Consider the following 20,708-nt stretch of genomic DNA (forward strand, 5'->3'; position numbering starts at 1 on the left):
TCATCATTTCTTATAGCGCAATAGTATTCCATTACTATTAATACTGTGTGGTATAGCATACCACAACTTGTTCAGCCATTCCCCAATTGATGGCATCCCTTCAATTTCCAATTCTTTGCCACCACAAAAAGAGCTGCTATCAATATTTTTGTACATGTGGGTCCTTTTCCCATTTGTTTGATCTCTTTGGGATATAGCCCTAGAAGTGCTATTGCTGGATCAAAGGGTATGCACATTTCTGTAGCCCTTTGGGCATAGTTCCAAATTGTTCTCCAAAATGGTTGGGTCATTTCACAACTCCACCAACAATGTATTAGAGTTCCAATTTTCCCACATCTTCTCCAACATTTATCACTTTCCTGTTTTGTCATGTTGGCCAATCTGACAGGTGTGATGTGGTACCTCGGAGTTGTTTTGATTTCTCTAATCAACAGGGATTTAGAGCATTTTTTTATATGACCCCAAAGATGGCTTTAATTTCTTCATCTGAAAACTACCTTGTTCACATCCTTTGACCATTTATCAATTGGGGAATGACTTGTATCCTTATAAATTTAACTTAGTTCTCTATATATTTTAGAAATGAGGCCTTTATCAGATACACTGGTTGTATACCTTCCTGATTCTTGACCACAGTTCTCTGTGTCCTATCAGCTAGGTATCAGTGAGCACATCTACCCTTCATAAGAAGGGCCACAAAGAGGCCTTCCAGCAGCTGGTCAAGTGGGTCAAGCCCTAACCCTCTCTTATCCTTTTCCAAGTATAAACAGCACCACTACCCCTTTCTCTCTGACTTGGATGGTAGGATGAGACTGGTTAAACAATGACTGCCCATTTCCCCATGCCTTGACATCTAGTTGACATCAACTTATCAGCTCCTTTTCTGTGATTTAGTCCTGGGCTTTCAAGAACAAATTCCATAGTCTGTGTATGTAGGGTTCTCCACCCCCAACACCACCCCAGTAGAATGCAGAAGGGCAGGATCGCTTGGTTTTTATCTTTATATCCCAGAGATGGCCCAGTGCCATTTCTGACTTGATAAATTCCTGTTGAATGAACGAACAAATACATTGGAACACCTACGTCCTTGGCCAAGACAAGGGACTGCAGACACGAGGGAGCGTCAGAAAGGAGGGTGCCTGCCTCCAGCCAGGTGGTCTGCTCTGTCCTCTCCTCATCCCCTGCTATTGTTTCATCAACTTCTATCAAACAGTTACCTCGCCATAGTTGCTTAGGACAGTCCTCCTGATACTATCTCTGGTTACTCCAGCCTAGGAGTGAAGACTTTTTAAGACCAAATTGCTTCATTCCATGCCTTTCCCCAAAGAACCAGAGAGATAAGAAGGGAGAACCTCTGTTTAGGCCTCCTCCTGGCCCTCACTGAGAGAGAGGAGGTGCTGGTGTATCTCTCCAGGACAGTGGGCGGCGGATGGTGGGGCAGGCTGGGGAGAGGGGGGAACCCTTCCCGAGGGGAGCTTCTACTCTGTAATGTGCTTTGAAATGTGTAGCTTAAACCATTAGACTCTACTTCATACCTTGAGGAGGGGAGAGCACAGTGTCAATCAATCCATCAATCAATCCATCAAGGCTTTAGTTTAGACTGAGTATGCAAAGTCCTTGGTAGATTACTAGATTTGTACCTGGGAAGGAATGGGGGAGAAGCTTAGCATCTTATCACTTCCTTTACATGGGATGGGGAGCACTTGACTGATTTACCCAATCAAGTCTCACTTTTACATGTGTAAGAACAGTGGGAGGTAGCAGAGATGAGGAGGCAAAGGTCTTGGGTTCGAATCTCAGTCTTTCAAGTTTTTATCCATGTGACATTCAAATAATGGAGAAATAGCAAATCACTTCACCTTTCTGTGCCTCAGTTTCATCATCTGTAAAATGAAGGGGTTAGGTTAGGGCACCTCTGAGGTCCCTTACACCTCTAAATCTGTGATCCTATGAAGAACCCAAGGCCAGAAATAACAAGATCTTTGAGTTAGTTTATTTAAGCAGTCAAGTAATATGGGAGGCCTCACCGGTGCAGGCGGCAGGGCCTAGACCCCTCTAAAATAAATGCGGAGGCAGGGAAGGACAGGGACAGAGCCACCACAGTGACCACTCGAACCCTCTCCTTTTCCAAGCTCCCCTGTTTTTGTTGAAGGTGCTACATTTCTTCCAGTTTCCCAGGCTTGCAACCAAGGCATCCTCACCACCATACTGTCCCTCACTTCTGCATATGCAGTCACTTCCTAAATCATACTGTTTCTATCTATACCACAGCACACCTCACTTCACACGGCTACCATGTTAGTTCAGGCCCTCATCAGCTCTGGCCTAGAGGATAGCAATAGCTTCCTCATTGGTCTCCCGGCTTCCAGCCCCTAACCCAGTCCAGCTCCTCCTCTGCATGGCAACCCAAGTAATTTTCCTTAAAATGAAGATCTGACCATATGACTCCCCTTCTCCATCAACTCCAGTGGCTTCCTATTGCTTAAGATAAAATATAAAGCCTTATACTACACGGCCCCCACCTACCTTGCTAGCCTTGCTCGGCATCGCTCCCTCTCTCCAACCCTGAGAGCCCAATCCAATTGGCCTTTCCTCTCTTCCTCCCACAGGACACCATTGCCTGTCCCTATGCCTTTGCTCTAGCCATACCGCCTGCCTGGAATGCCTTCCCTTCTCACCTCTACCTCCATACAATCCCTCTCTTCTGCTGAGATGCTACTTAAGCAACACCATCTGCATGAGGCCGTGCAGACAATTCCGGGGAACTTTAGACAAGTCTTTCCCTTCTCTCTAAAAGGAGGGGGTCAAACTGGCTAAAGTCTCTTCTGGTTCTGAAGGAGAACAGGGTGGAAGAGGAAAAGGAGGGTGACGGCGAAGGACTCTGGGTTCCTTCATCTGGATCCTCGCAGATTCTGGTAAGTCTGTCTCCATGACTTCATTCCCATTCCTTGAGAACGTGGCTTCCTAAGTGGACTTTGTGGTGCTCCTGTGCTCTGGCACAGGTACTCGATCGGTGTTTGTTCATCGATTGGGCTGGGCCCAACGTGACACTTTTATAAGTGTCTTATATTACCTTCCCCCACCTCTGCCCCCTCAAGCCCATGAACTCCATAAGGGCAGGGTCAAGAGCCTCCAGATTGTGGGTACCACCAATCTCTTCTTTATTTGGATTTCCACCTCCCCTGGTTACCAGATTCTACCATGCTGATGACACCAGGTGGCACCAGGTGGCTGTACTCCTTTCCCCAAACCTCTGGGGAAAGGGTGAAAATCATGGAAACTAGTGCAGGAAGGTAGCCTCAAGGACATTTATTAAGTGTTCCTTCTGTACAGACCCTGGGGCCACATCAGAGAAAGGAAGGGGGGCGGGGTTGCAATAAATAACAGAGACAGGAACTCCCCTCTCAACTGATGAACAAGGTAGATGGAGGTTAGAGAGGAGCCATGATGCGGGGAGGGAGAGGGCAGAACCAGGAACTAGGAGAAGGGTGGGGGTGGGGGAGGCGAGACCACTGGGTCCACTTCCTCCCTCTGCTCCCCTCCCTTCGCCCTAAGAGGAAGGGGAGCTAGAAGCCAGCCCTAGAAACCACACTTGGCTGTGGTGGGGGGAGATTCTGGGGGAGGGGGTCCTGAGGGCAGGGTAAGGGGCAGGCAGCCCCTCACTTGACCCTGATCTCTGCATACTCAGCCAGCTCCTCGGTTAGGGTGTAGCTGTCCTTGGTGGGGCGCTTCCCCAGGTCCACGTGGGAGTAGCTCAGGTCCAGCTCAGGGGGCTCCGCTCGCAGGCCCAGCAGCCTCCTCTCAGCTCCCAGGCGCCTCTCGCTCTACAGGGGGTGACCATCAGTTACAGGAAGTCTTCCCTTCACCTCCAGTGCAGGGCTTTCGTCCAGGTTGCCCAGAGCTTTCTCCTCATCCGGATCATTTCCTGTTGCTCTCTGAGTCAAACCCAGATTCTCCAGCTCCCCCCCCCCCCCCCCCCCCCGTCCCCAGCCCACTAAGCCTCAGTTCCTCTTATTCCTCAAAACGTCACCTGGGCTGTGCTGGTTTAGGGCCCAGCCCCCATGGCTTTTCAGGCCCCCCAACAGCTCCCTCACCTCTCTGCTAGCTCCCAACCCTGCCCCACTCCCCCTCTTCCAGCAAGCCTTCCCTGATTAAGCCCACTGCTTCTGGACCCTCCCTCAACAGCTGCATTGTCCTCAGCGCTAGGCAGCTTTGCCCTTTGTATAGACTCCTGGCCTTTCGCTACCCGGGTCCTGCCTGGGAGGGGGCGGGGGTGACTCCCTGATGTGGGGACAATGGCTCCCCGCTCCCTTTATAGCCCCCCTCCTCCTTTCACAGCCTTATACGTAGGGGATGCTTAGGACATTGTGATGCCTGACAACAAGGCCCGAGAGCTTCAACAGAGACAAAGACGGTAGTGAGAAGCTGCAGCTAGACAGAGGAGAACAGGGCCCGGCTTGTGTCCAGCTCCCTACCCCTCCCTCCCTCACTCCCTCCTTTTCCCTCCAGGCAGGGCTAGCCTTCATCGTTAGGAATCTGACAGCTCCAGAGACACATGCACCCACGCACACACATAGACCCTGGAACCCCCAGAGGGTCCCAGAAACGGAGACACTGAGGCCACAGGCAACCTACCTGGGGCGCTCAGTGACTTTCCAGGGTAGAGACCTCTTTGGACTATTAGAGAAGGAAACGGAGTCACAGTCCAGGGAGACTAGGGGACAATAGACATCCCCCTCCCCCTGCCCCATGAGCACAACCCGGGCTCCATCCCTTGCTCCCGTCAACATGCAGGCTTGTTTAGCCCATCAGATGCTAACGTGCCCCAGGCCTCCTGTTTTCCATCTCCCACTCCCCTCCACCCCCAGCAGAAGCCAGCGCCCCCTTGTCCTCAACCCTATATAAGTTGGCAATCTAGTTCCTGACTTCCCCTGGCACCCCCTATACCCCTCCCCCACGTCTGTTACTCCCCGCTCCTCACCTCAGATTTTTCAGGCACCCCTGGAATGCGGAAGTCGCTGCTGAACAGAACAGGGGGGATTCTCCCCACTTGTGAAGCTGGGGCTCTCCGTCATATTCTTCCTAGGAGGGCAGCACCCATCAGGCCCGTAGGGAACCCCAGGCTGTCCAGCCCCTAACCCTCTAGCCACCTTCTAGTCCCCACACTTGTTCCCAGAGCTATAACTAGAAAGATTTTTATCTGGGGCAAAAACAGTTGGTGGAGGTACATGAATGGTCACTCGAGTTCAAGGGCTGGGGTAGGGTGAGGTAGGCCCTGTGAGAAAAAGCATCACAGCAATAGCACCCTTGATGAGGTTGTGGGGTGTTGGGGTGTTCTGCAGCAACTGGGCCAGGGTGGGGAGGAGGAGACGGGACCATGAAACAAGAAGCAGTGATGTTGGGGTCATCTGGGGAGGAAGCGCACCTTCCTGCCCCTCGGTGTCCTGGGACAAAATCTATCAGTTACAGCTCTGCCGATCAGTTGTCCTCTCCTGAACCGAGGCCACTCGATTTGCAGAAAATAGACTCCCTTTTCTAGCCTCCCATGACCAGGACTTCTCTGTTCCCCAGCCGTTCTATACCCCTCCTAGCCTGCATCTCTCCCCTTTCCACTACCAGGACACTTGGAGGATTCATTGTGGGATGGAGTGAGCTCCCGGTTGCAGCTGAGAGTGGGAGTATCCAAGTGAATTCCTTCTGGTCATTTCCCGGGACCCAAGACTGCCTTAGGCCGTCCTCCCTCTCCCCCTGGTGGTAAGTGGTGAGAACAAGCAAATTTCTCTATCCCTTTAGCTCCAGACGTCAGGGGGAAGAGAAAAAGGCTGGACATAAAACGCTCCACCCATCTGAGTTCCTTCCCAACCCATTTTCAGGGCCTGGCCTAGCCCTAGTGATCTGGAACTGATATCCAGTAAAAGCCCCAAGGAAGTAGATGGGGTTTGAACTTGGACAATCACTTTGTTAAGACAGGATTGCAGAAGTCAAGGCTCCAATCAGGAAGCAGGAAGCTTTTCTTGGGCCCTTTCCCTAATTTCCTTATCAAAACCAGTGGCAAGCGTAAACAGCTTGAGGTTAGAAACAGGTTTTTTTGTTTGTTTGTTTGTTTTAGGCACTGGGATTAAATGAATTGGCCCGGGTCACACAGCTGATAAGTGCCTGGAGGCGCCATTTGAACTCAGGTCCTGTGCTCTGTCCACTGAGCCACCTAGCTGCCCCGAGGAACAGGTTTTCTTTTTGTCTTCGGATCCCCCTTGCCCCGCACCTACTTTGATACATAGCAAGTGTTTGTTACACGTTGAATGGATGCATTCAAGACAGTTTGGGATTTCAGGATGAATTGTGTGAATCTTCCCTCCGTGTTGCAAACACTGCATTTATTTTGCTCGACCCCATTTGTTCATGTCCTGACTTCCCCAAGAGGAATTCCTAAGAGCAGTGGCGATATTCCCTTCTTTCCCTGCGTCCCTCCCGACAGGCGTGTCCATATAAGGGCCTTGATAAGAACATTACCACCATCACATCAAAGCCAAATACCTTCCATGTCCCCCGTGTTCCTAAGCCCCACCCCCAAGCCACCACCACCCTGCCCAGGGCAGGAGCCCCCTGACCCCAGCACTCTCACTTCCTGCGCGTCTGGGTGATGTAGCAGACTATGGCAATGAGGATGGCGAAGGCGACCACTGCTCCCACCGGCCCAATTTTTGCCCACATCAGTCGGTCTATAGCCAGGAGAGAAGCAAACAGCCACGAGGCCCATCAGGGAGTAAAGGGGAAGGAATGGTGCAGGGAAGGTGTAGGTAAGGAAGGGGCGCACGGACCCAATGAGCGGGATAGGGGAAGGGGGGGAAGGAGGAGGCCCAGGTCCTGGATGAGGTGTGTATCCCCTCGTGGATAAGGGACCAGCTGGGGAAGCCTCCCTCTGCCTCCCACCGGCCCCCAATCTGGCTTACTCACTGGCTCCCTGGAAGGGCAACTCGAGGGTCTTGGCGCCATAGAGATTCCGAGCCGAGCAAACGACTCGGGGTGGGGCTTGCACCTGCCCCCGAAGGGTGAGGATGCTGGTGAGCACCAGCCCTGTCCGCTCAGAGTACACGAATTCCCGCTCCGTCTCGTTTACGGTCACGTTTCGGGATGGTAACTCAAAGGCCACTGCAGGCTCTGGGTTGGACTTGACCGCACAGACGCACTGCACCGTGTCCCTCACTGCTGCACAATGGGACTCCAGGAGGATGACAGGGGCAACTGCAAAAGTGGGTGCGGTGGCGATGCTCAGCCTGCTCCTCTCCTGAAAAGCCAGACCCTAACACCAGCTCATTCATCCCGCCTCTTCCAAAAAGCGGCCTGGACCTAACTTCCCGAGCGTCTCCATTCGCTCCGCCCGAGCCTCGCCTGGCCAGGCCACCAAGATTCATCTTCCTAACACACAGCGCTGACTTGATTTCCTCTCCTGGTAAAAAAAGTCCCCATTGTCTACAGGGAAAAGTCACAGAATCTTAGAACTAGAAAGTCCTGGACCTTAGAGGTCATCAGAACTAACTCCTTCATCTCAAAAAACTGGGGCTCAGAGAAGTCCAAACTGTGCTTCACGGAGTCCATGATACGGCCTCAACCTGAACTGACTGATTGGGAGTCAGGACAAATTCGAGCTCACTGTGCTGATTTGCAAGAGGACGGTGACTGAGGCAATCACCTTGCTTTACCTTTGGGGTGTATTCACTCCCCTGCTCTAGAAGCTTCAGTGGCTCCCCATTGCCTCCAGGATAAAAATATGTGATGCTCAACTGAGCATTTAAAGCCGTTTGACTCCTGGTTGCCTTTTCAGACTTGCTCCACAAATCCCACCCCTATACCTTATACAGGCTGCCCTTCATGCTTGGAATGCCCTCACTACTAAACTCCAGACCCATATCAGGTACCACTTCCTCCAGGAAGCCTCCTTTGATTCCTCTAGTTGTTAGTAACTCTCCCTCCAAATGATATTCTATTTACTTTTCAGTATAAACACTGTCTGTGTCTCTCCCACCCCCTCACCCCTCACCACGGTAGAATGTAAGGTGCCTGAGGACAGGGGCTGGTTTGTTTTTGTTTTTGTTTTTGTTTTTTTCATTTTGCCTCTGCATTTGCACACTGGCGCTTAATAAATGCTGTTTGGAGGGAACTGGATTCAGATAAGACCCCTCTCCCTGAGTTCCCCGTGATAGACCGATGAGATTAGAGGAGCTCTGGATTCTAGGATCAAACGCTAACCAGGTACCATCTCCAGGCGATGGGGAGACGACAGTGCCAGGGGAAGCAGAACGGGAGTGATGACTCACACTCCACGGAGATGTTGAAGGCGCTGGCCCTCTGGCCATACTGGTTCTCAGCCACACACCAGTATTCGCCGTCATCCTCAGCGGTGACCGCTGGCAGCTCCAGCAGCAGCTGGCTCTCATAAATGACCGTGGCCAGAATCTGCTTCTCCTTGAAGATGGTGAGGATAGGGTCTGGGTTGCTCTGCGTGGAGCAGAGGATGGACACAGCTTCGCCCTCCACAGCTACCACGGTCCCATTCACGGAAGGTTTCCAGGGAGCATCTGAGAGTGGTGGAGGAGTGTGGGACACGAGAGCGGGGGAGAGCCCAGGAGCTGGGATTCTGCCCCAACTGCATCCTCTACACACACACACACACACACACACACACACACACACACACACACACACGCATACATGCACATGCACATGAATACTGTATACACATGTACTGCATACACAGTGCAAGCGCATATGCACACAGACACATGCACATATGCAGATGCATGTACAGTACATGTGCACATGCATGAACACACACCCATACACGTACTGCACGCACAGTGCACGCATCTACATACACGCACATGCATACACATTCACACATGCACATACATGCACAGTGCACACACGTATATGTACACACACACACTACCACCCTGTCCTGGGAATCAGAAACCCAGCTCTAACTTTGTCCAGATCCCAAATGCTAACTTAATGCCTAATTTGAGGACAACCACAAAGCTAGCATGATATTCAAAGGCCTGTTCCTAAACTATAATACTAGTTCTGTCCCCAGGCCCTGATGTTTCTGGCCATTGTTACTCGGCTCCAACTCAACCCCAGTCTCATCCTTTAATTTCCTAGGGAAACCTCCGAGCTGCTAAGAGACGAGTGGGTCCCTAACCCTCCCCCAGATATGAACCTGTCGGTTTGCCTGGCTCTCTTCTCCTTTTATCTCCCAGCCTCTCATCTCTACCCCCAGGGAGAGCGGGTGTGGAGTCCAGGAGAGGGGACTCACACATGACGCTGAGTCCCACGGTGTGGTTGTCCTGCCCATAGGCATTCTCTGCCAAGCAGGCATAGATGCCATCCTCTTCAGGGGTCAGGTCCTCCAGCTCCAGGGCCAAACTTCTGGCCACCGCCTCTCTGAGCACAGCCCCATCCCTCATCCAGGTCAGCAGAGATGTTGGGTTACTGTCTGCCCCGCAGAGCAGGCTCACCTGTGACCCCTCAATGGCCTCCACGGAAGTATTCATCTCCACTATTAAAGGGGGGTCTGAGAGCAGGGACAGACACCGAGAAGTTTCAGGACACTCGGGCACTTTCCTTTTCGATCTGAAGGCCCAGCTTTTGCCAGAGGCCTCACTTCCCTCCCAGGACCTGGACATCTAATCTGTAAATCCCACCATTATTCTCCCAGACCCCAGGTATCTTCACCCCTCTCCCCCAGGGCCCAGGAATTCATGCAAAAGTTTCCACTTCCCTCTTCAGACTCTGATTCCTCAGGACCCCTTAAGGCGCAGGGGTCTGCCCACCCCACCTCCAGGGGCTGTACCCAAGCTCACATTTGACGTCCAGGCTGGCGTAGCCCTCAAACTGGAAGGTGGTGTTGGGGAAGGTGACCTGGCAGCCAAGCCGGTGCCCATTGGCCTCTCGAGTGGGCACAAAGTGCAGCAGGGATGCCTGCACCCAGGTCCCCCCATCCTCCCGCATTCTGCCCAGCACAGCCGGAGCCCCCAGACCCTCATGGCCCAGCCAGCTCAGCGTTGGGTGCAGCTCGGGGCAGTTGTCAGGCACCATGCAGCTGATCTCCACTTCTGTGCCTGCCACAACTTCAGGGGGTACCACAATACTGGGGGTATCTGCCAAGTAACAGAGGTACCCACAACAAGTGTCCCAAGACATTCTTCTTCCTTCTCTTTCCTCATTCGTACACCTACCTTTCCCTAAGAACCACCACCCCCTTCTGCACTGACCCTTTACTTAAGTAACATAGCATTCCCATTCTCTGTTTCATGTGTTTCCACCACTCTGTCCTGGATGCAGATTGTATTTATACTGGTTTGTCTGTCTTAGACTATAAGCTAATGGCCCCCTTCATGCCACCCCAGGGCAGGGATGTATCTGTGTAATTCCCTCTCTTTTGTGTAATTGGACTGTTGGTCTAGAGTCTTGGAAATCTAATGAAGAACATGGGTCTCAAAGGAATCTTGTAGGACCTCTAGGAAAGCAACAGATTGGCAAAATGGATCTCTTTCCCTCCCCCACCGTCTACTCTTTTTTGAGATTCTAGGATTGAGGCTAGTAAGTGGTCTGAGGCTGGGAAGTTAGGTCAGGGTAGATGAAAGGGGGTCGGGAATGGACTCCTGCAGGTGGGAAGAGGGAAGGAGCATGGATAGGGCTCTGAACCTGGAGGCAGGAAGTCCTGCCTTAAAATCCCATCTTTCTTTTTCTTTTTTTTTTTTAACAAATAAATAAATCCCATCTTCATTCTTCCTAGCTGAGGACCAGCTAAGCCCCCTCCCCATCTGGTGTTCATTATTCCTGACTCTCTTTAGAAGGGAGATCCTTAAGGAAAGGGTCTAGTCCTGGCCTTTCTTTGTATCCGTAGCCTTAACACTGTGCTTGGCACACAGTAAGCACTTAATTGACGCTCATTGACTGACTGACCCGCTTTCTTCACTAACACAATCCCTGCTGCCCCTGGAGATTCCTTGGATGTAATTCTACATGACCCCAGCCCAGTGGAGAAGGGATTGTACAGACTGGTCCTTCTCTTGAGGTGGGGTGAGGGGGGATGTCAGTCTGCAGTCTAAGGCAGAGACCTTGATGCAGGTTCATAAGGGGCAGGTCCCTTCAGCCTGCTTCCTCCTTTATAAAGAGAGGAATCAAAATAGCATACATCTCCGAAGCCTGGGGCGAGGGCTTGGGCAATCGTAAAGTGCCACAGATATGCTAGTTATTATTATTAGCCGCTCTCTTGGATTGGCCAGGCCTTTTGTGGTTAGGAGTGACAGGAAGTCACTGCCGGTAGAATTTTGGAACTTAGAGGAAGCTTAGGGATCATGGGAATGGGATCACTCCATCTCTTGGGCCTTAACTGATCCAAATAGATCCCTTTTCTCCCTCCATCTTCCTACAAGGACTCAGAATTGCCTCCCTCCCCCGAGCCCCCAAGACTCAACTGACCAATGCCTTCAGACACATGCACCCGGCGGGGTTACTCACTGATGATATCCAGCGTGCTGTGCTCAGAGAAAGTATACTGATTGTAACCTCCCAGGTCTGCTCGGAAGTAATACTTGCCCCCGAGCTCGGGGCTGAGGTTTGTGAGCTGCAGGGTGCAGTTTCGGAGACTCAGGTCCCCAAGGAGCCGGCTTCGACCCTGGAAGCTCTCGTGGACGACGTGGGTCCGGGATTTGAAGACCACGGGAGGGTAGTTCTTGGGGTAGGGGCTGTTGAAGTACCAGACGCCGTGGACCACAGCAGGCCGCAGCTCGTCAGGAAAATCGAATCGGCACGGGAGGGAGACACAAGTCCTCTCGAAGGCAGAGATGGATGAGGGCATCCAGGCCCCCCACTGACCACCCCTTGAGGCTTCAGGAGGGAAGGAGAGCCAGGCTGGAGACCGATCGAGTCCCAGATTGTCCCTTCCGAGGACTCAGCCCAGCCTTACCCTGGGTCTGTGCTTGTGGACACACATACACTCACACACTCACACACACACACTCTCACACTCACATACACATCCCAGCCCTACTCTTCTTCGGGGACCTAGTTGTCTGCCCCGCCCCCATCCCTACCTCCACCCCCAGGGTTCAGGGCCCTGAGGCATCTAGTCATCCCCTTCCCCTTTACCTGCATTTACCTGCAATCATAATCCAAAACAGAGGCAGTGCAGTGAGGTACCTCATGGTGCTCCCCAGGAAGAACTGGGAGGGCAGCAGCTGGGGATTGGAGAGGAAAGGGTTAAAGGCAGGTGTGCCAGGGCTGTCAAAGGGATCCTTGAAAAGGAGCAGCATTCCATCCAACTAGCACTGATTAAGACCCTACTGTATCCAAGGCACTGGGCACAGTGTTGCAGAGTCAGAAATAGGAGAGTGGAGGAATCATGGGGTGTGGGGCTGGGGGAGATGGGAAGAAGACACACCTTGCCTTAGAGATCAGATCTTCACTGGTCCTTTGAGTCGACTGAGAATATCCTTTATTCCAACCTGAAGCTGTGAGCCAGCCGACCTGGAAAGAAAGTTGGGAAAATGAGGGGGAGAGGCCTGAAGCCATCTGCTCCCCGTCCTCTGTCCCCAAATACCAGCCAGTCCGACTTTCACCTCTCCGAGCTCCCCTCCTCGTCCCCCACCCCCAGGGATGGGACCTGGTGGCCAGTTACCTCTCCCCTGGCCCATAGTATCTGGCTGCCCCTATGCGCCTGGACGCCTGGGGCCCCCACACACATTCCCTCTTCAGTGTTGGCAGCAGCTGGGACTGTGGTGAGGGGGTGGAAAGAGTTTCCTGCATCATGACAGCATTTGCTTCCCCCCCCAACCTCCGCAAACACCAGGGAGAGTCCTGAGGAGGCCCCCAGGTGGGAGGGAGTGGGGAGAGGCGATGGCGTGAGGAAGTCGGAGCAGGGGAGACCCTGCAGCTCCAACTGGAATGGAGGGGGGGAAGGGGGAGGCAAGAAGGAAGGAGAGCCGCTCCAGTTCTGATGGGGAGTGTGGGAGCACTGGAGGAGAAGTCCTACAGCTCCCATGGTGGGAGGTGAGGTGGGACCCGAGAGACACGAGGGAGTGGGGGCCTGGGTCCATGGAGACCATCCCATCAATGACTCCGTTTCACGAACTTGACATTCCCCAAATGCCGGTAGCATTCCTGCCGCCTCCTGCCCCCCCACGGACCCCGGTGTCCCCACCCCCCAGCTAAGGCCTGGCCCCTGGCCCCAGCACAAAGGAGTGCTGTTCCCTCTGGGGGCTCAGCTACCCCCTCTGCCCCTGGGGGCTTCTGGGAGAGGAGGTGTGTGAGAAAGAAAGCCCTTCTTCCCCACACCCGGTGCTGATGAATGGAACACGGCTTTTTCCTTGGGGGTAGCAAGTCCCTGGGGTTGGACTTTCTGATGTCTCCTTTCCTAAACTCTGCCATGTCCTACGATGATAGCATTTGGAAGAGACCCCTTCATTTTACCGAAGAGGAAACTGAGGCACAGAGCTAGTAAGTAATGGAGCCAAGATTCAAACCCAGATTCTGTGGTCTTCCTAGTATGACTATACCCCCTCTTCCCACCCTTTTTATGCATCCACACACACGTACAAAGACAGACACGTGGAGAGACAGCTCATACATGCACAGACAACACAGAGACACAGGAAATATCCCCACTCCACCCCTTAGCCCAGTGCCTGGAACAGAGGAAACACTCACCCTCCTGGAAACACAGAAAAACAAATGCAGAGGCAGATTCAAAGACACACTCACATGTGCAACCCCCCGAAGACACAGATACAGACACGCAGAGACAGAGTCACTCGGACATAGTCACGAGTGGAGGTAGAAACATATATCCAAGCCCAGGCATCCGTAAACATCCCCCCCACCCCCAAGATTCAGACTGGGTCCTGTCCCAAGCATCTCATTGGCTTGTCAGCCCCCATCCCTCAATCCCCCTCAGCTTACTGGGAATCCTGTTATTCACCAGCTCTCCACCCCCAGCCCTTCACCCTCACTCCCAGCTTAATGAATCCAGCCCAGCCCAGCCCCTGCTCCCTTGCCTTCAGGATTCACTGCGCTGACCTCTCTCCTGTCCCCTCAGCTTCAGCCTGTCCACCCATCCAGTTCCCCCTCCCCTGTCCCAGGGTCTAGGCCTTCGAGGACCAGCCCTTCCTCTCCCCCCCCATACACACACACACACACACACACACACACCACACACACACACACACACATACACCCAGGGTGCCAGGGGCCGCCTGCCTCCAGCACCCGGCTCCTCCCTGCCTGGGGGGGGGGGGGCACAAAAGGGCCCTTGTCACAGCTGGCGCTCAGGCCAGGCTGCCGGATGCCTGGGTCCTACATGAGTGTAGGGGTGTGTGGAGGAGAAGATGGCTTATAGGCTTTTCCTATTTCTCTGTCACTCCTCCCCCTCTGGAACCTCATTCCCCAGTGAATCTGTAGCAGATTGCAGCCCTCATAGCTGCTCCCAAGGTCAAGGGACCTCTGGGCAGAAGCCTCTGTCACCGACATTCTAAAGAGGTAGGGGCGAGAACCCAGCAGTGACTTTATTGGGGAAAAGGAGTACTCATCACCTACCACGATAGCTGCCTTCCCCTGAGAGGCTGCGTTGGGGTAGTAGAAAGAACACTGGACCTGGACTAGAGAAAGACCTGACTCAGGTCAGAATTGGCTCTTGAACCTCAGTTTCCTCATCTGTAAAATGGAGATCCCTCCCAAGGCTGTTGTTATAAGAAGCAAATGATACCGTGTGTGTGAAGTGCTTTGCAAACCTTAACACACTATGGGAATATTGGCCGGTTTTTTTGTCCCCCCTCTAAAATTGGCTCTCCAACTCAAGCATTTGAAATGGGGGCAACCGTAGAGATAATTATCATTGTATGAGGCTCTGGGACTCCAATCCCAGAGGCCAGCACTCCAGGCAGCCTGCCAGCCATCCACTTCTTTGGGCTCCATGGATATATTGCAGGATTTATAAGCCATATGAACGCTACAGCTTTCCCGTCCTGCCCACCCACCCCAAAGTCAGGGAGGGAGGAGGGGTGCCATCTCCCCAAGAGGGAATCCCTGAGTGAGGGGGGGGGAGGAACTGGTCCTGCCACCCCACCTCCGGCTCCATGATGTCAGACGCTGCCCGTGCCTTTCCCGAGACTGAGACAAAGGCCCATTGAGGAGGCAACTGGGGAGGGGGTGGGGATGAACTCCCAGGTCCTACAAGAGGAGAGGGGGTCATACATCTGGGTCCCTGAGGGGAGCAGAAGCTGGGGAGTCCGATGCCAGGGTCCTGGGAGGTGGGGAGATCGGGCGGAGAATAAAGGCACCTGAGGAGTGGAAAGGGTGCTGGACTGGTGTCAGAGGACCAGGGTTCGAATCCTGAATTTAACAACCTGGGTGCCCTAGATGAGCAGCTTCTCCTCCTCCTTGGCCTTAGTTTCCTCATCTGTAAAATAGAATGACCTTCCAGCAGCTCTAATTCCATGCTCCTCTGAACTGTGCTAGCTGCGATGTTCACTCATCCCCTGAATCATCATGGACTGATCTTTTGGGAAGTGACTTGTTTAAGATCACAACAGCAGAGGTAGGGTTTGCACCCAGGACCTCTGACTCCCAGTCTAGGGTGCTGAGGAGTGAAGGAGGAGAAAGGAGACGTTGGGCCCATCCTGACCAGGCTTATCAGCTCAGCCGCCAGACAGAGGTAGAATCTTTCACTCTCATTTCCCACCAGGCAGACCTTCCAAGGTAGCACCTGCTTGCTTACGTTGGGAACCACACCAAGGTATGACCGCATTTCATAGACAATACCAATGGCCTAAAGACAGGTTTCTCTAGTTATGCCTCGGCTAACAAGGGAGGTTTGCTTTCAACAGACCTTTGTCTGTGCCTAGTATGGTCAATATTACACTGTGCCAGGCTTTGATAAAATACAAAGATAATGGGTCTCTACCCTCAAGGAGTTCACAATCTAATAGGAATTATAAAATGCCTGCCCAGAGAAATAGAATTAGAATGTTGGGTCTAGAGCAGGAAGGGCCCTCAGAAGGGAACTATTTTTCTTATTCAGTCATTTCAATCATGTCCTACTCTTCATGACCCCGTTTTGGGATTTTCTTGGCAGAGATCCTGGAGTGGTTTGCCGTTTCCTTCTCCAGCTCATTTTACGGATGAGGAAACTGAGGCAAAAAGGGTGAAGTGACTTGCCCAGGGTCACACAGCTAGTAAATGTCTGAGGCTGCACTGAAGAAATAGAGGCCCATTGAGGGGCAGCTAGGTTGTGCAGTGAATAGAGCACCGGCCCTGAAGTCAGGAGGACCTGAGTTCAAATCTGGTCTCACACCAAACACTTGACACTTACTAGCTGTGTGACCCTGGGCAAGTCACTTAACCCCAATTGCAAGAAAGAAAGAAAGAAAGGAAGAAAGAAAGAAAGAAAGAAAGAAAGAAAGAAAGAAAGAAAGAAAGAAAGAAAGAAAGAAAGAAAGAAAGAAAGAAAGGAGGAAAGAAAGAAAGGAGGAAAGAAAGGCCCAGGAAGATGAGATTAAGGAGTCATCCTTGAGAATTGAGAAGGACCTTGGGAGTCATTTGGTCCAACCAATCACCCTACAGGAGGATTCTGAGGCCCAGAGAACTGATTCATCCAGAGTCATGTAGGTAGGAAATCGAAGAGTCAGGATTTGAACACAAGACTTCTGACTCCAGATCCCCCATTCTTTTCACTATTCCACACCCTCATTAGTAAATGGTCTTAAACTGTGTGATTATAGTCAAGATCTGCTGTGTTTCCTACCATCTCTGTAGATGGTCGAAAATCAGGGTGGGCCATGTATTTCTTGGCATGGCCAAGAAAGTTTCCTCATCTGGGCAGCCACCTTCTAGTGAGGACCTTACTGTGAGCTTAGATGACAGAGACACAATCTGTCCCCGGGCCAATTATCTAGTCCTTTTCCAGTTCGGGAGGTCAAACCAGCCTCCATTGCCCATTGTCCAACCTTTAGGAAGACAAAGTCACATCCACTCCAACAGGAGAGTGCAGGAGGGCTCCGTGAAGCTGCTTCCTGATTGGCTGACAGCGAGCCCAGGATGGGAAGAATGAGCCAATGAGCTGAATCCAACAGGTCCAGGGCTGGGGACCACTGAGAGCTTTATGGGAATAAGATGCTTCTGTCTCCCTGGGCCAGGCAGGAACTCAGTAAGTTTGGGCCCAGTGAGAAAGACACTCCTCTTCTCCATCACTAATGCACTATAGAAAACACCAGACCCTTGTGATCTGTTGTTGTGGAGACAGAAGGTGGAAGAGAAAGATGGAAATGGGTCTTAAGCCCAGGCCTCCCAAAAAATCGTGGCTGCAGCGGGGAGGTGGGAACTGTGGGGAAGAGGGTGGTCATCCTGCAGGTGACAAGGATTTCCTGTGCTCAGAATACTCGAGCAGGTTTAGGGACCAGGAGGCCTGGCTCAATGACCCAGAAAGCTTAGGGAGTCGGGAAAGGTGAAGATAGAAGGGACTGGGGAGCTGCAGGTAGAGTCCAGAGGACTCTGCTTCATGCCCTTCCCTCCATTGAAGGTGACCCATTTCCCAATACACAGGTGAAAGAAGACCTCATTGCCAAGAATGACCAGGGAAGGTCTCCCCCCCCTCCACCTCCCGGCCCTCCTGCTAGAATTGAAACTTTACATTTGGAGTGGGGTGGGGGGCCGAGATGGAGTACACCCTCTCCTCCTCCCGCCTGTGCGGTTTTCTCTTCAGAGAGCTGACAGGTGGGCAGGGAAGGAAGCTCCAGGACTCTGATGGGCGCTTGGAAGGTGAGACAAAATTAAGGAGGTGGCGTTTTCAAGAAAGGAAAAAATGCTGGAGTTTTTCGGGGAAAACATACCATTTTATTTTGAGACAGTCACAACAGGAAGGGACAGAGGGGGAGGGAATAAATTAGAAAATGAAGTGGGGAAGGGAACTTGGGAAGAGGGAGATGAGACGATGGAGGGCTCAGGTCACACCCGGCAACAAAAACCACATTTTGTGTTGCGACAGCAATTACAGCAGTATGAGCAGATGGGAAAGTGGCTGTCGAATCTCTTTGTCCTCTGAAGCAGGGGGCTGCCAGGGGAAAAAGAGGAGGTCAGTGGATTGATGAGGCTGAGGAGCAGAAGAGTGGGGCTGGTGTAGGGGAAGTGGGCTGCCATTCTTGGGGAAATCACTCACCATCAAGTCATTGTGAGCAGGAGCTGCCGCCTGGAGTGGGGTCTGCTCGAGGTCCTGTGTCTGTGAAGAGCCCCCAGATCTTGAGGAAGGAGATCCCAGCCCGGAGCCCCCATCAAAGTACACACACACACACACACACACACACACACACACACACACACACCCTCTCTTCTCTCCTAGAATCTGTCCTGTGTACAGAATACGCCCCCCCCTATTTACCTCCCAACACTCAGATATCTGGCCTTGGGAGACCCCCCAGCCACCCATTCAGCCTAGGTATCTGGCCCTGAAAGTCCCACTCCCCTCCCGGAGCCAGGCACCTGTGAGCTCTTACCTTGCTTGGGATAACAGAAGGACAGACGAAGTTGGAGAGGAGGAGGAAGAAGAGGCAGGTGGTCTGGATTTGAGTGGTCAGTGCCATTTCTGTATGTCTGCTTAGCTCAGGGTTCTGTCCGGGTCCTGAGCCCGGCACTTTTATGAGGCTCGAGGCCCAAGCCCCCTCCCCTTTGGCCCAACTTACTTTCCAAGAAGGTGGTGTCATCAAAGGGTGGGGGAGAGATAAGCGGGAAAACAGCCCTGGGAAACAAATGATTGAGTCACCCACAGCCCAGAGGAGGTGTGTATTGGGGGTGGGGCAGCCAGGGTCACACACATGACACAAGGGCCCTAGAAAGATAGACTCATAGGCTCACATCAGCACAGGGGGAAGCACCCTAGACTGGGAGTCAGTGGTCCTGGTTTCCAACCCTACCTCTGACACTGTGATCTTAAACAAGTCACTTCCCATCTGGGTCCTCAATGTTCTCATCTGCAAAAGGGCTTTGGACTAGATGAAGTTCCTTTAACTAATCTAAGGGTCTTTAATTGAGCTTATGACCAGTTTTTGGGAAAACAGCTTCCCCCCAGGAGCTAAGCCAGAGAAATCCCTTGGCTAAGGGGCTCATCCCTTCCCTCTCCATTCCATCCCTGTCCTCCACAGAGCCTTTCCTAACGAAGTGTCCAGAAGATGACCCCCTTGTCCTTACCCTTCCTCACACTAGTTCTCCCTCTGGAGTCCCCGGGGTCAGTTTTAGTCAGCCAATGAGTGTAAATAGTGTAAATACAAAGACTGATGAATTTGGACTTTGAAGGCCTGGGTTTGAATCCTGGTGGCTCTCACATTGACTAGCTAGATAAATCACTTAATTCAACTATTCAGCATTTACTATATGCCAGGCACTAACTTAGTTTCTAGAAAGGCCAAAAAACAAAACAGCTGCTACCTTCAAAGAGTTTCTGTTCTACTGGGGGGAAACATGTTCTACACACACACACACACACACACACACACACACACTGAATAAGAAACCCAAAATGATTTCAGGGCGAAGGAGCCCTGAATTTCAAAGGTCAGGGAAGGTGTCCTGCAGAAGGAGGGCCTTGGGTTGAACCTTGAAGGGAACCAGGGAGTCCAACAGGTGAAGAAGAAGACCATGCCAAGCATTGGAGACAGTCTGTGCTAAGGCAGGGAGGTGGGAGACTACATTGCGATGGCCTGTATGGGGAACAGACAGTAGTGCAGTTTAATTAGACAGCAGAACGCGTAGACAGACATTCACCAGAGCTGGTAGCACAGGGAAGGGACCTGTGCCTTAAGAATATCCACTTGGCAGCCTGGTGGAGGACGGTTTGGAGAGCAGACTGGAGGCAGGGATAATGATTAGGAAGCGTTTGTACTAGACCCAGCAAGAGGTGAGGAGACCCTAAATGCCAAGGGTAACTGTGTGAGGGGGAAGAGACCCTGGTCCACTCTGCTTTTCTTATGGACAAAGAAGCCAAGGTCAAGAGAAAACAAGTGGCAAAGCTGGGATTCAAACCGTGGGCATCTGAATACAAATCTATCATGCTCAGTCAGTCAGAAAACATTTATTAAACTCCTACTGTGTGCCAGGCATCATGCTAAGTGCTGGGGATACAAAAAGAGGCAAAAGACAGTCTCTGCCTTTAAGGAGCTTCCAATCTAATGGGTTTCTGGCAACCGAGTGGATATAAGGCATGGAGTACAGAGTGGTCTTAGCTGGAGTGACCGAAAATAGGGAACAGGGATGGTTCGGGGAGGAGGGGGAATGATAAGTTCTCTTTCTGGTGTTGGGTTTGAGCCCAGCAGGCAGGGGGCCGGAAAGAAAAATCCTGGTGGACATGACATGCTTACATGCCAGGCGTAAATGGGCGCTTAAGAAACACTTCTTAGCTCAACTTCATATACGACACTCTAAACCTCTCTGACCCCTCAGTCTCTTCTGTAAACAGACATCTGCATCACCCACTTCCCAGAGGCACTTGAAAAAATGTTTGTGAGCCTTAAAGTACTGGATCAATGTGAAGTATTACTGAGGAAGGGTGTTAGTGAAGGAAGTTTTCTGTGCCCTCATCCCTCCCCAATCCACACTCTCCCATCTCAGACCTCAGTCAATTCACTTCCGAGCCAATTTCCTCAAGTGAAAACGAGGGCTAGTTG

At 52.1% G+C, this 20,708-nt stretch overlaps 2 protein-coding genes and 1 long non-coding RNA gene across 3 annotated transcripts in view; 1 reads left to right on the plus strand and 2 right to left on the minus strand.

Moving 5' to 3' along the window:
* Positions 1 to 8,163, plus strand: part of LOC144454434 (uncharacterized) — an 18,947-nt gene extending 10,784 nt beyond the window's left edge. The window contains exons 2-4 of the long non-coding RNA XR_013482790.1: positions 2,610 to 2,915; positions 5,620 to 5,754; positions 6,110 to 8,163. This is a non-coding gene — a long non-coding RNA (uncharacterized LOC144454434). The remainder of the gene's footprint in view (positions 1 to 2,609; positions 2,916 to 5,619; positions 5,755 to 6,109) is intronic.
* On the minus strand, positions 3,295 to 14,152 carry MAG (myelin associated glycoprotein). The gene is given in 12 exon segments (XM_078146340.1): positions 3,295 to 3,824; positions 4,982 to 5,038; positions 5,040 to 5,082; positions 6,623 to 6,719; positions 6,955 to 7,242; positions 8,316 to 8,576; positions 9,314 to 9,571; positions 9,861 to 10,157; positions 11,524 to 11,892; positions 12,164 to 12,242; positions 12,446 to 12,531; positions 14,058 to 14,152. Coding segments are annotated over 10 exon segments (1,881 nt in total). The 5' UTR covers positions 12,210 to 12,242; positions 12,446 to 12,531; positions 14,058 to 14,152; the 3' UTR covers positions 3,295 to 3,659.
* A 3,714-nt stretch (positions 14,153 to 17,866) lies between these two features.
* Positions 17,867 to 18,676, minus strand: HAMP (hepcidin antimicrobial peptide). The gene is made up of 3 exons (XM_020977889.2): positions 18,546 to 18,676; positions 18,212 to 18,271; positions 17,867 to 18,105 (listed from the first exon to the last, which is right to left on the minus strand). The coding sequence occupies exons 1-3, from the start codon at positions 18,630 to 18,632 to the stop codon at positions 18,001 to 18,003; spliced, it is 252 nt and encodes an 83-aa protein (XP_020833548.1). The 5' UTR covers positions 18,633 to 18,676; the 3' UTR covers positions 17,867 to 18,000.
* Between the last annotated feature and the right edge of the window lie 2,032 nt (positions 18,677 to 20,708).

This window comes from Phascolarctos cinereus, unplaced genomic scaffold, assembly GCF_003287225.1.
Source record: "Phascolarctos cinereus isolate Bilbo 61053 unplaced genomic scaffold, phaCin_HiC Scaffold_726;HRSCAF=1367, whole genome shotgun sequence".
Taxonomy (NCBI): domain Eukaryota; kingdom Metazoa; phylum Chordata; class Mammalia; order Diprotodontia; family Phascolarctidae; genus Phascolarctos; species Phascolarctos cinereus.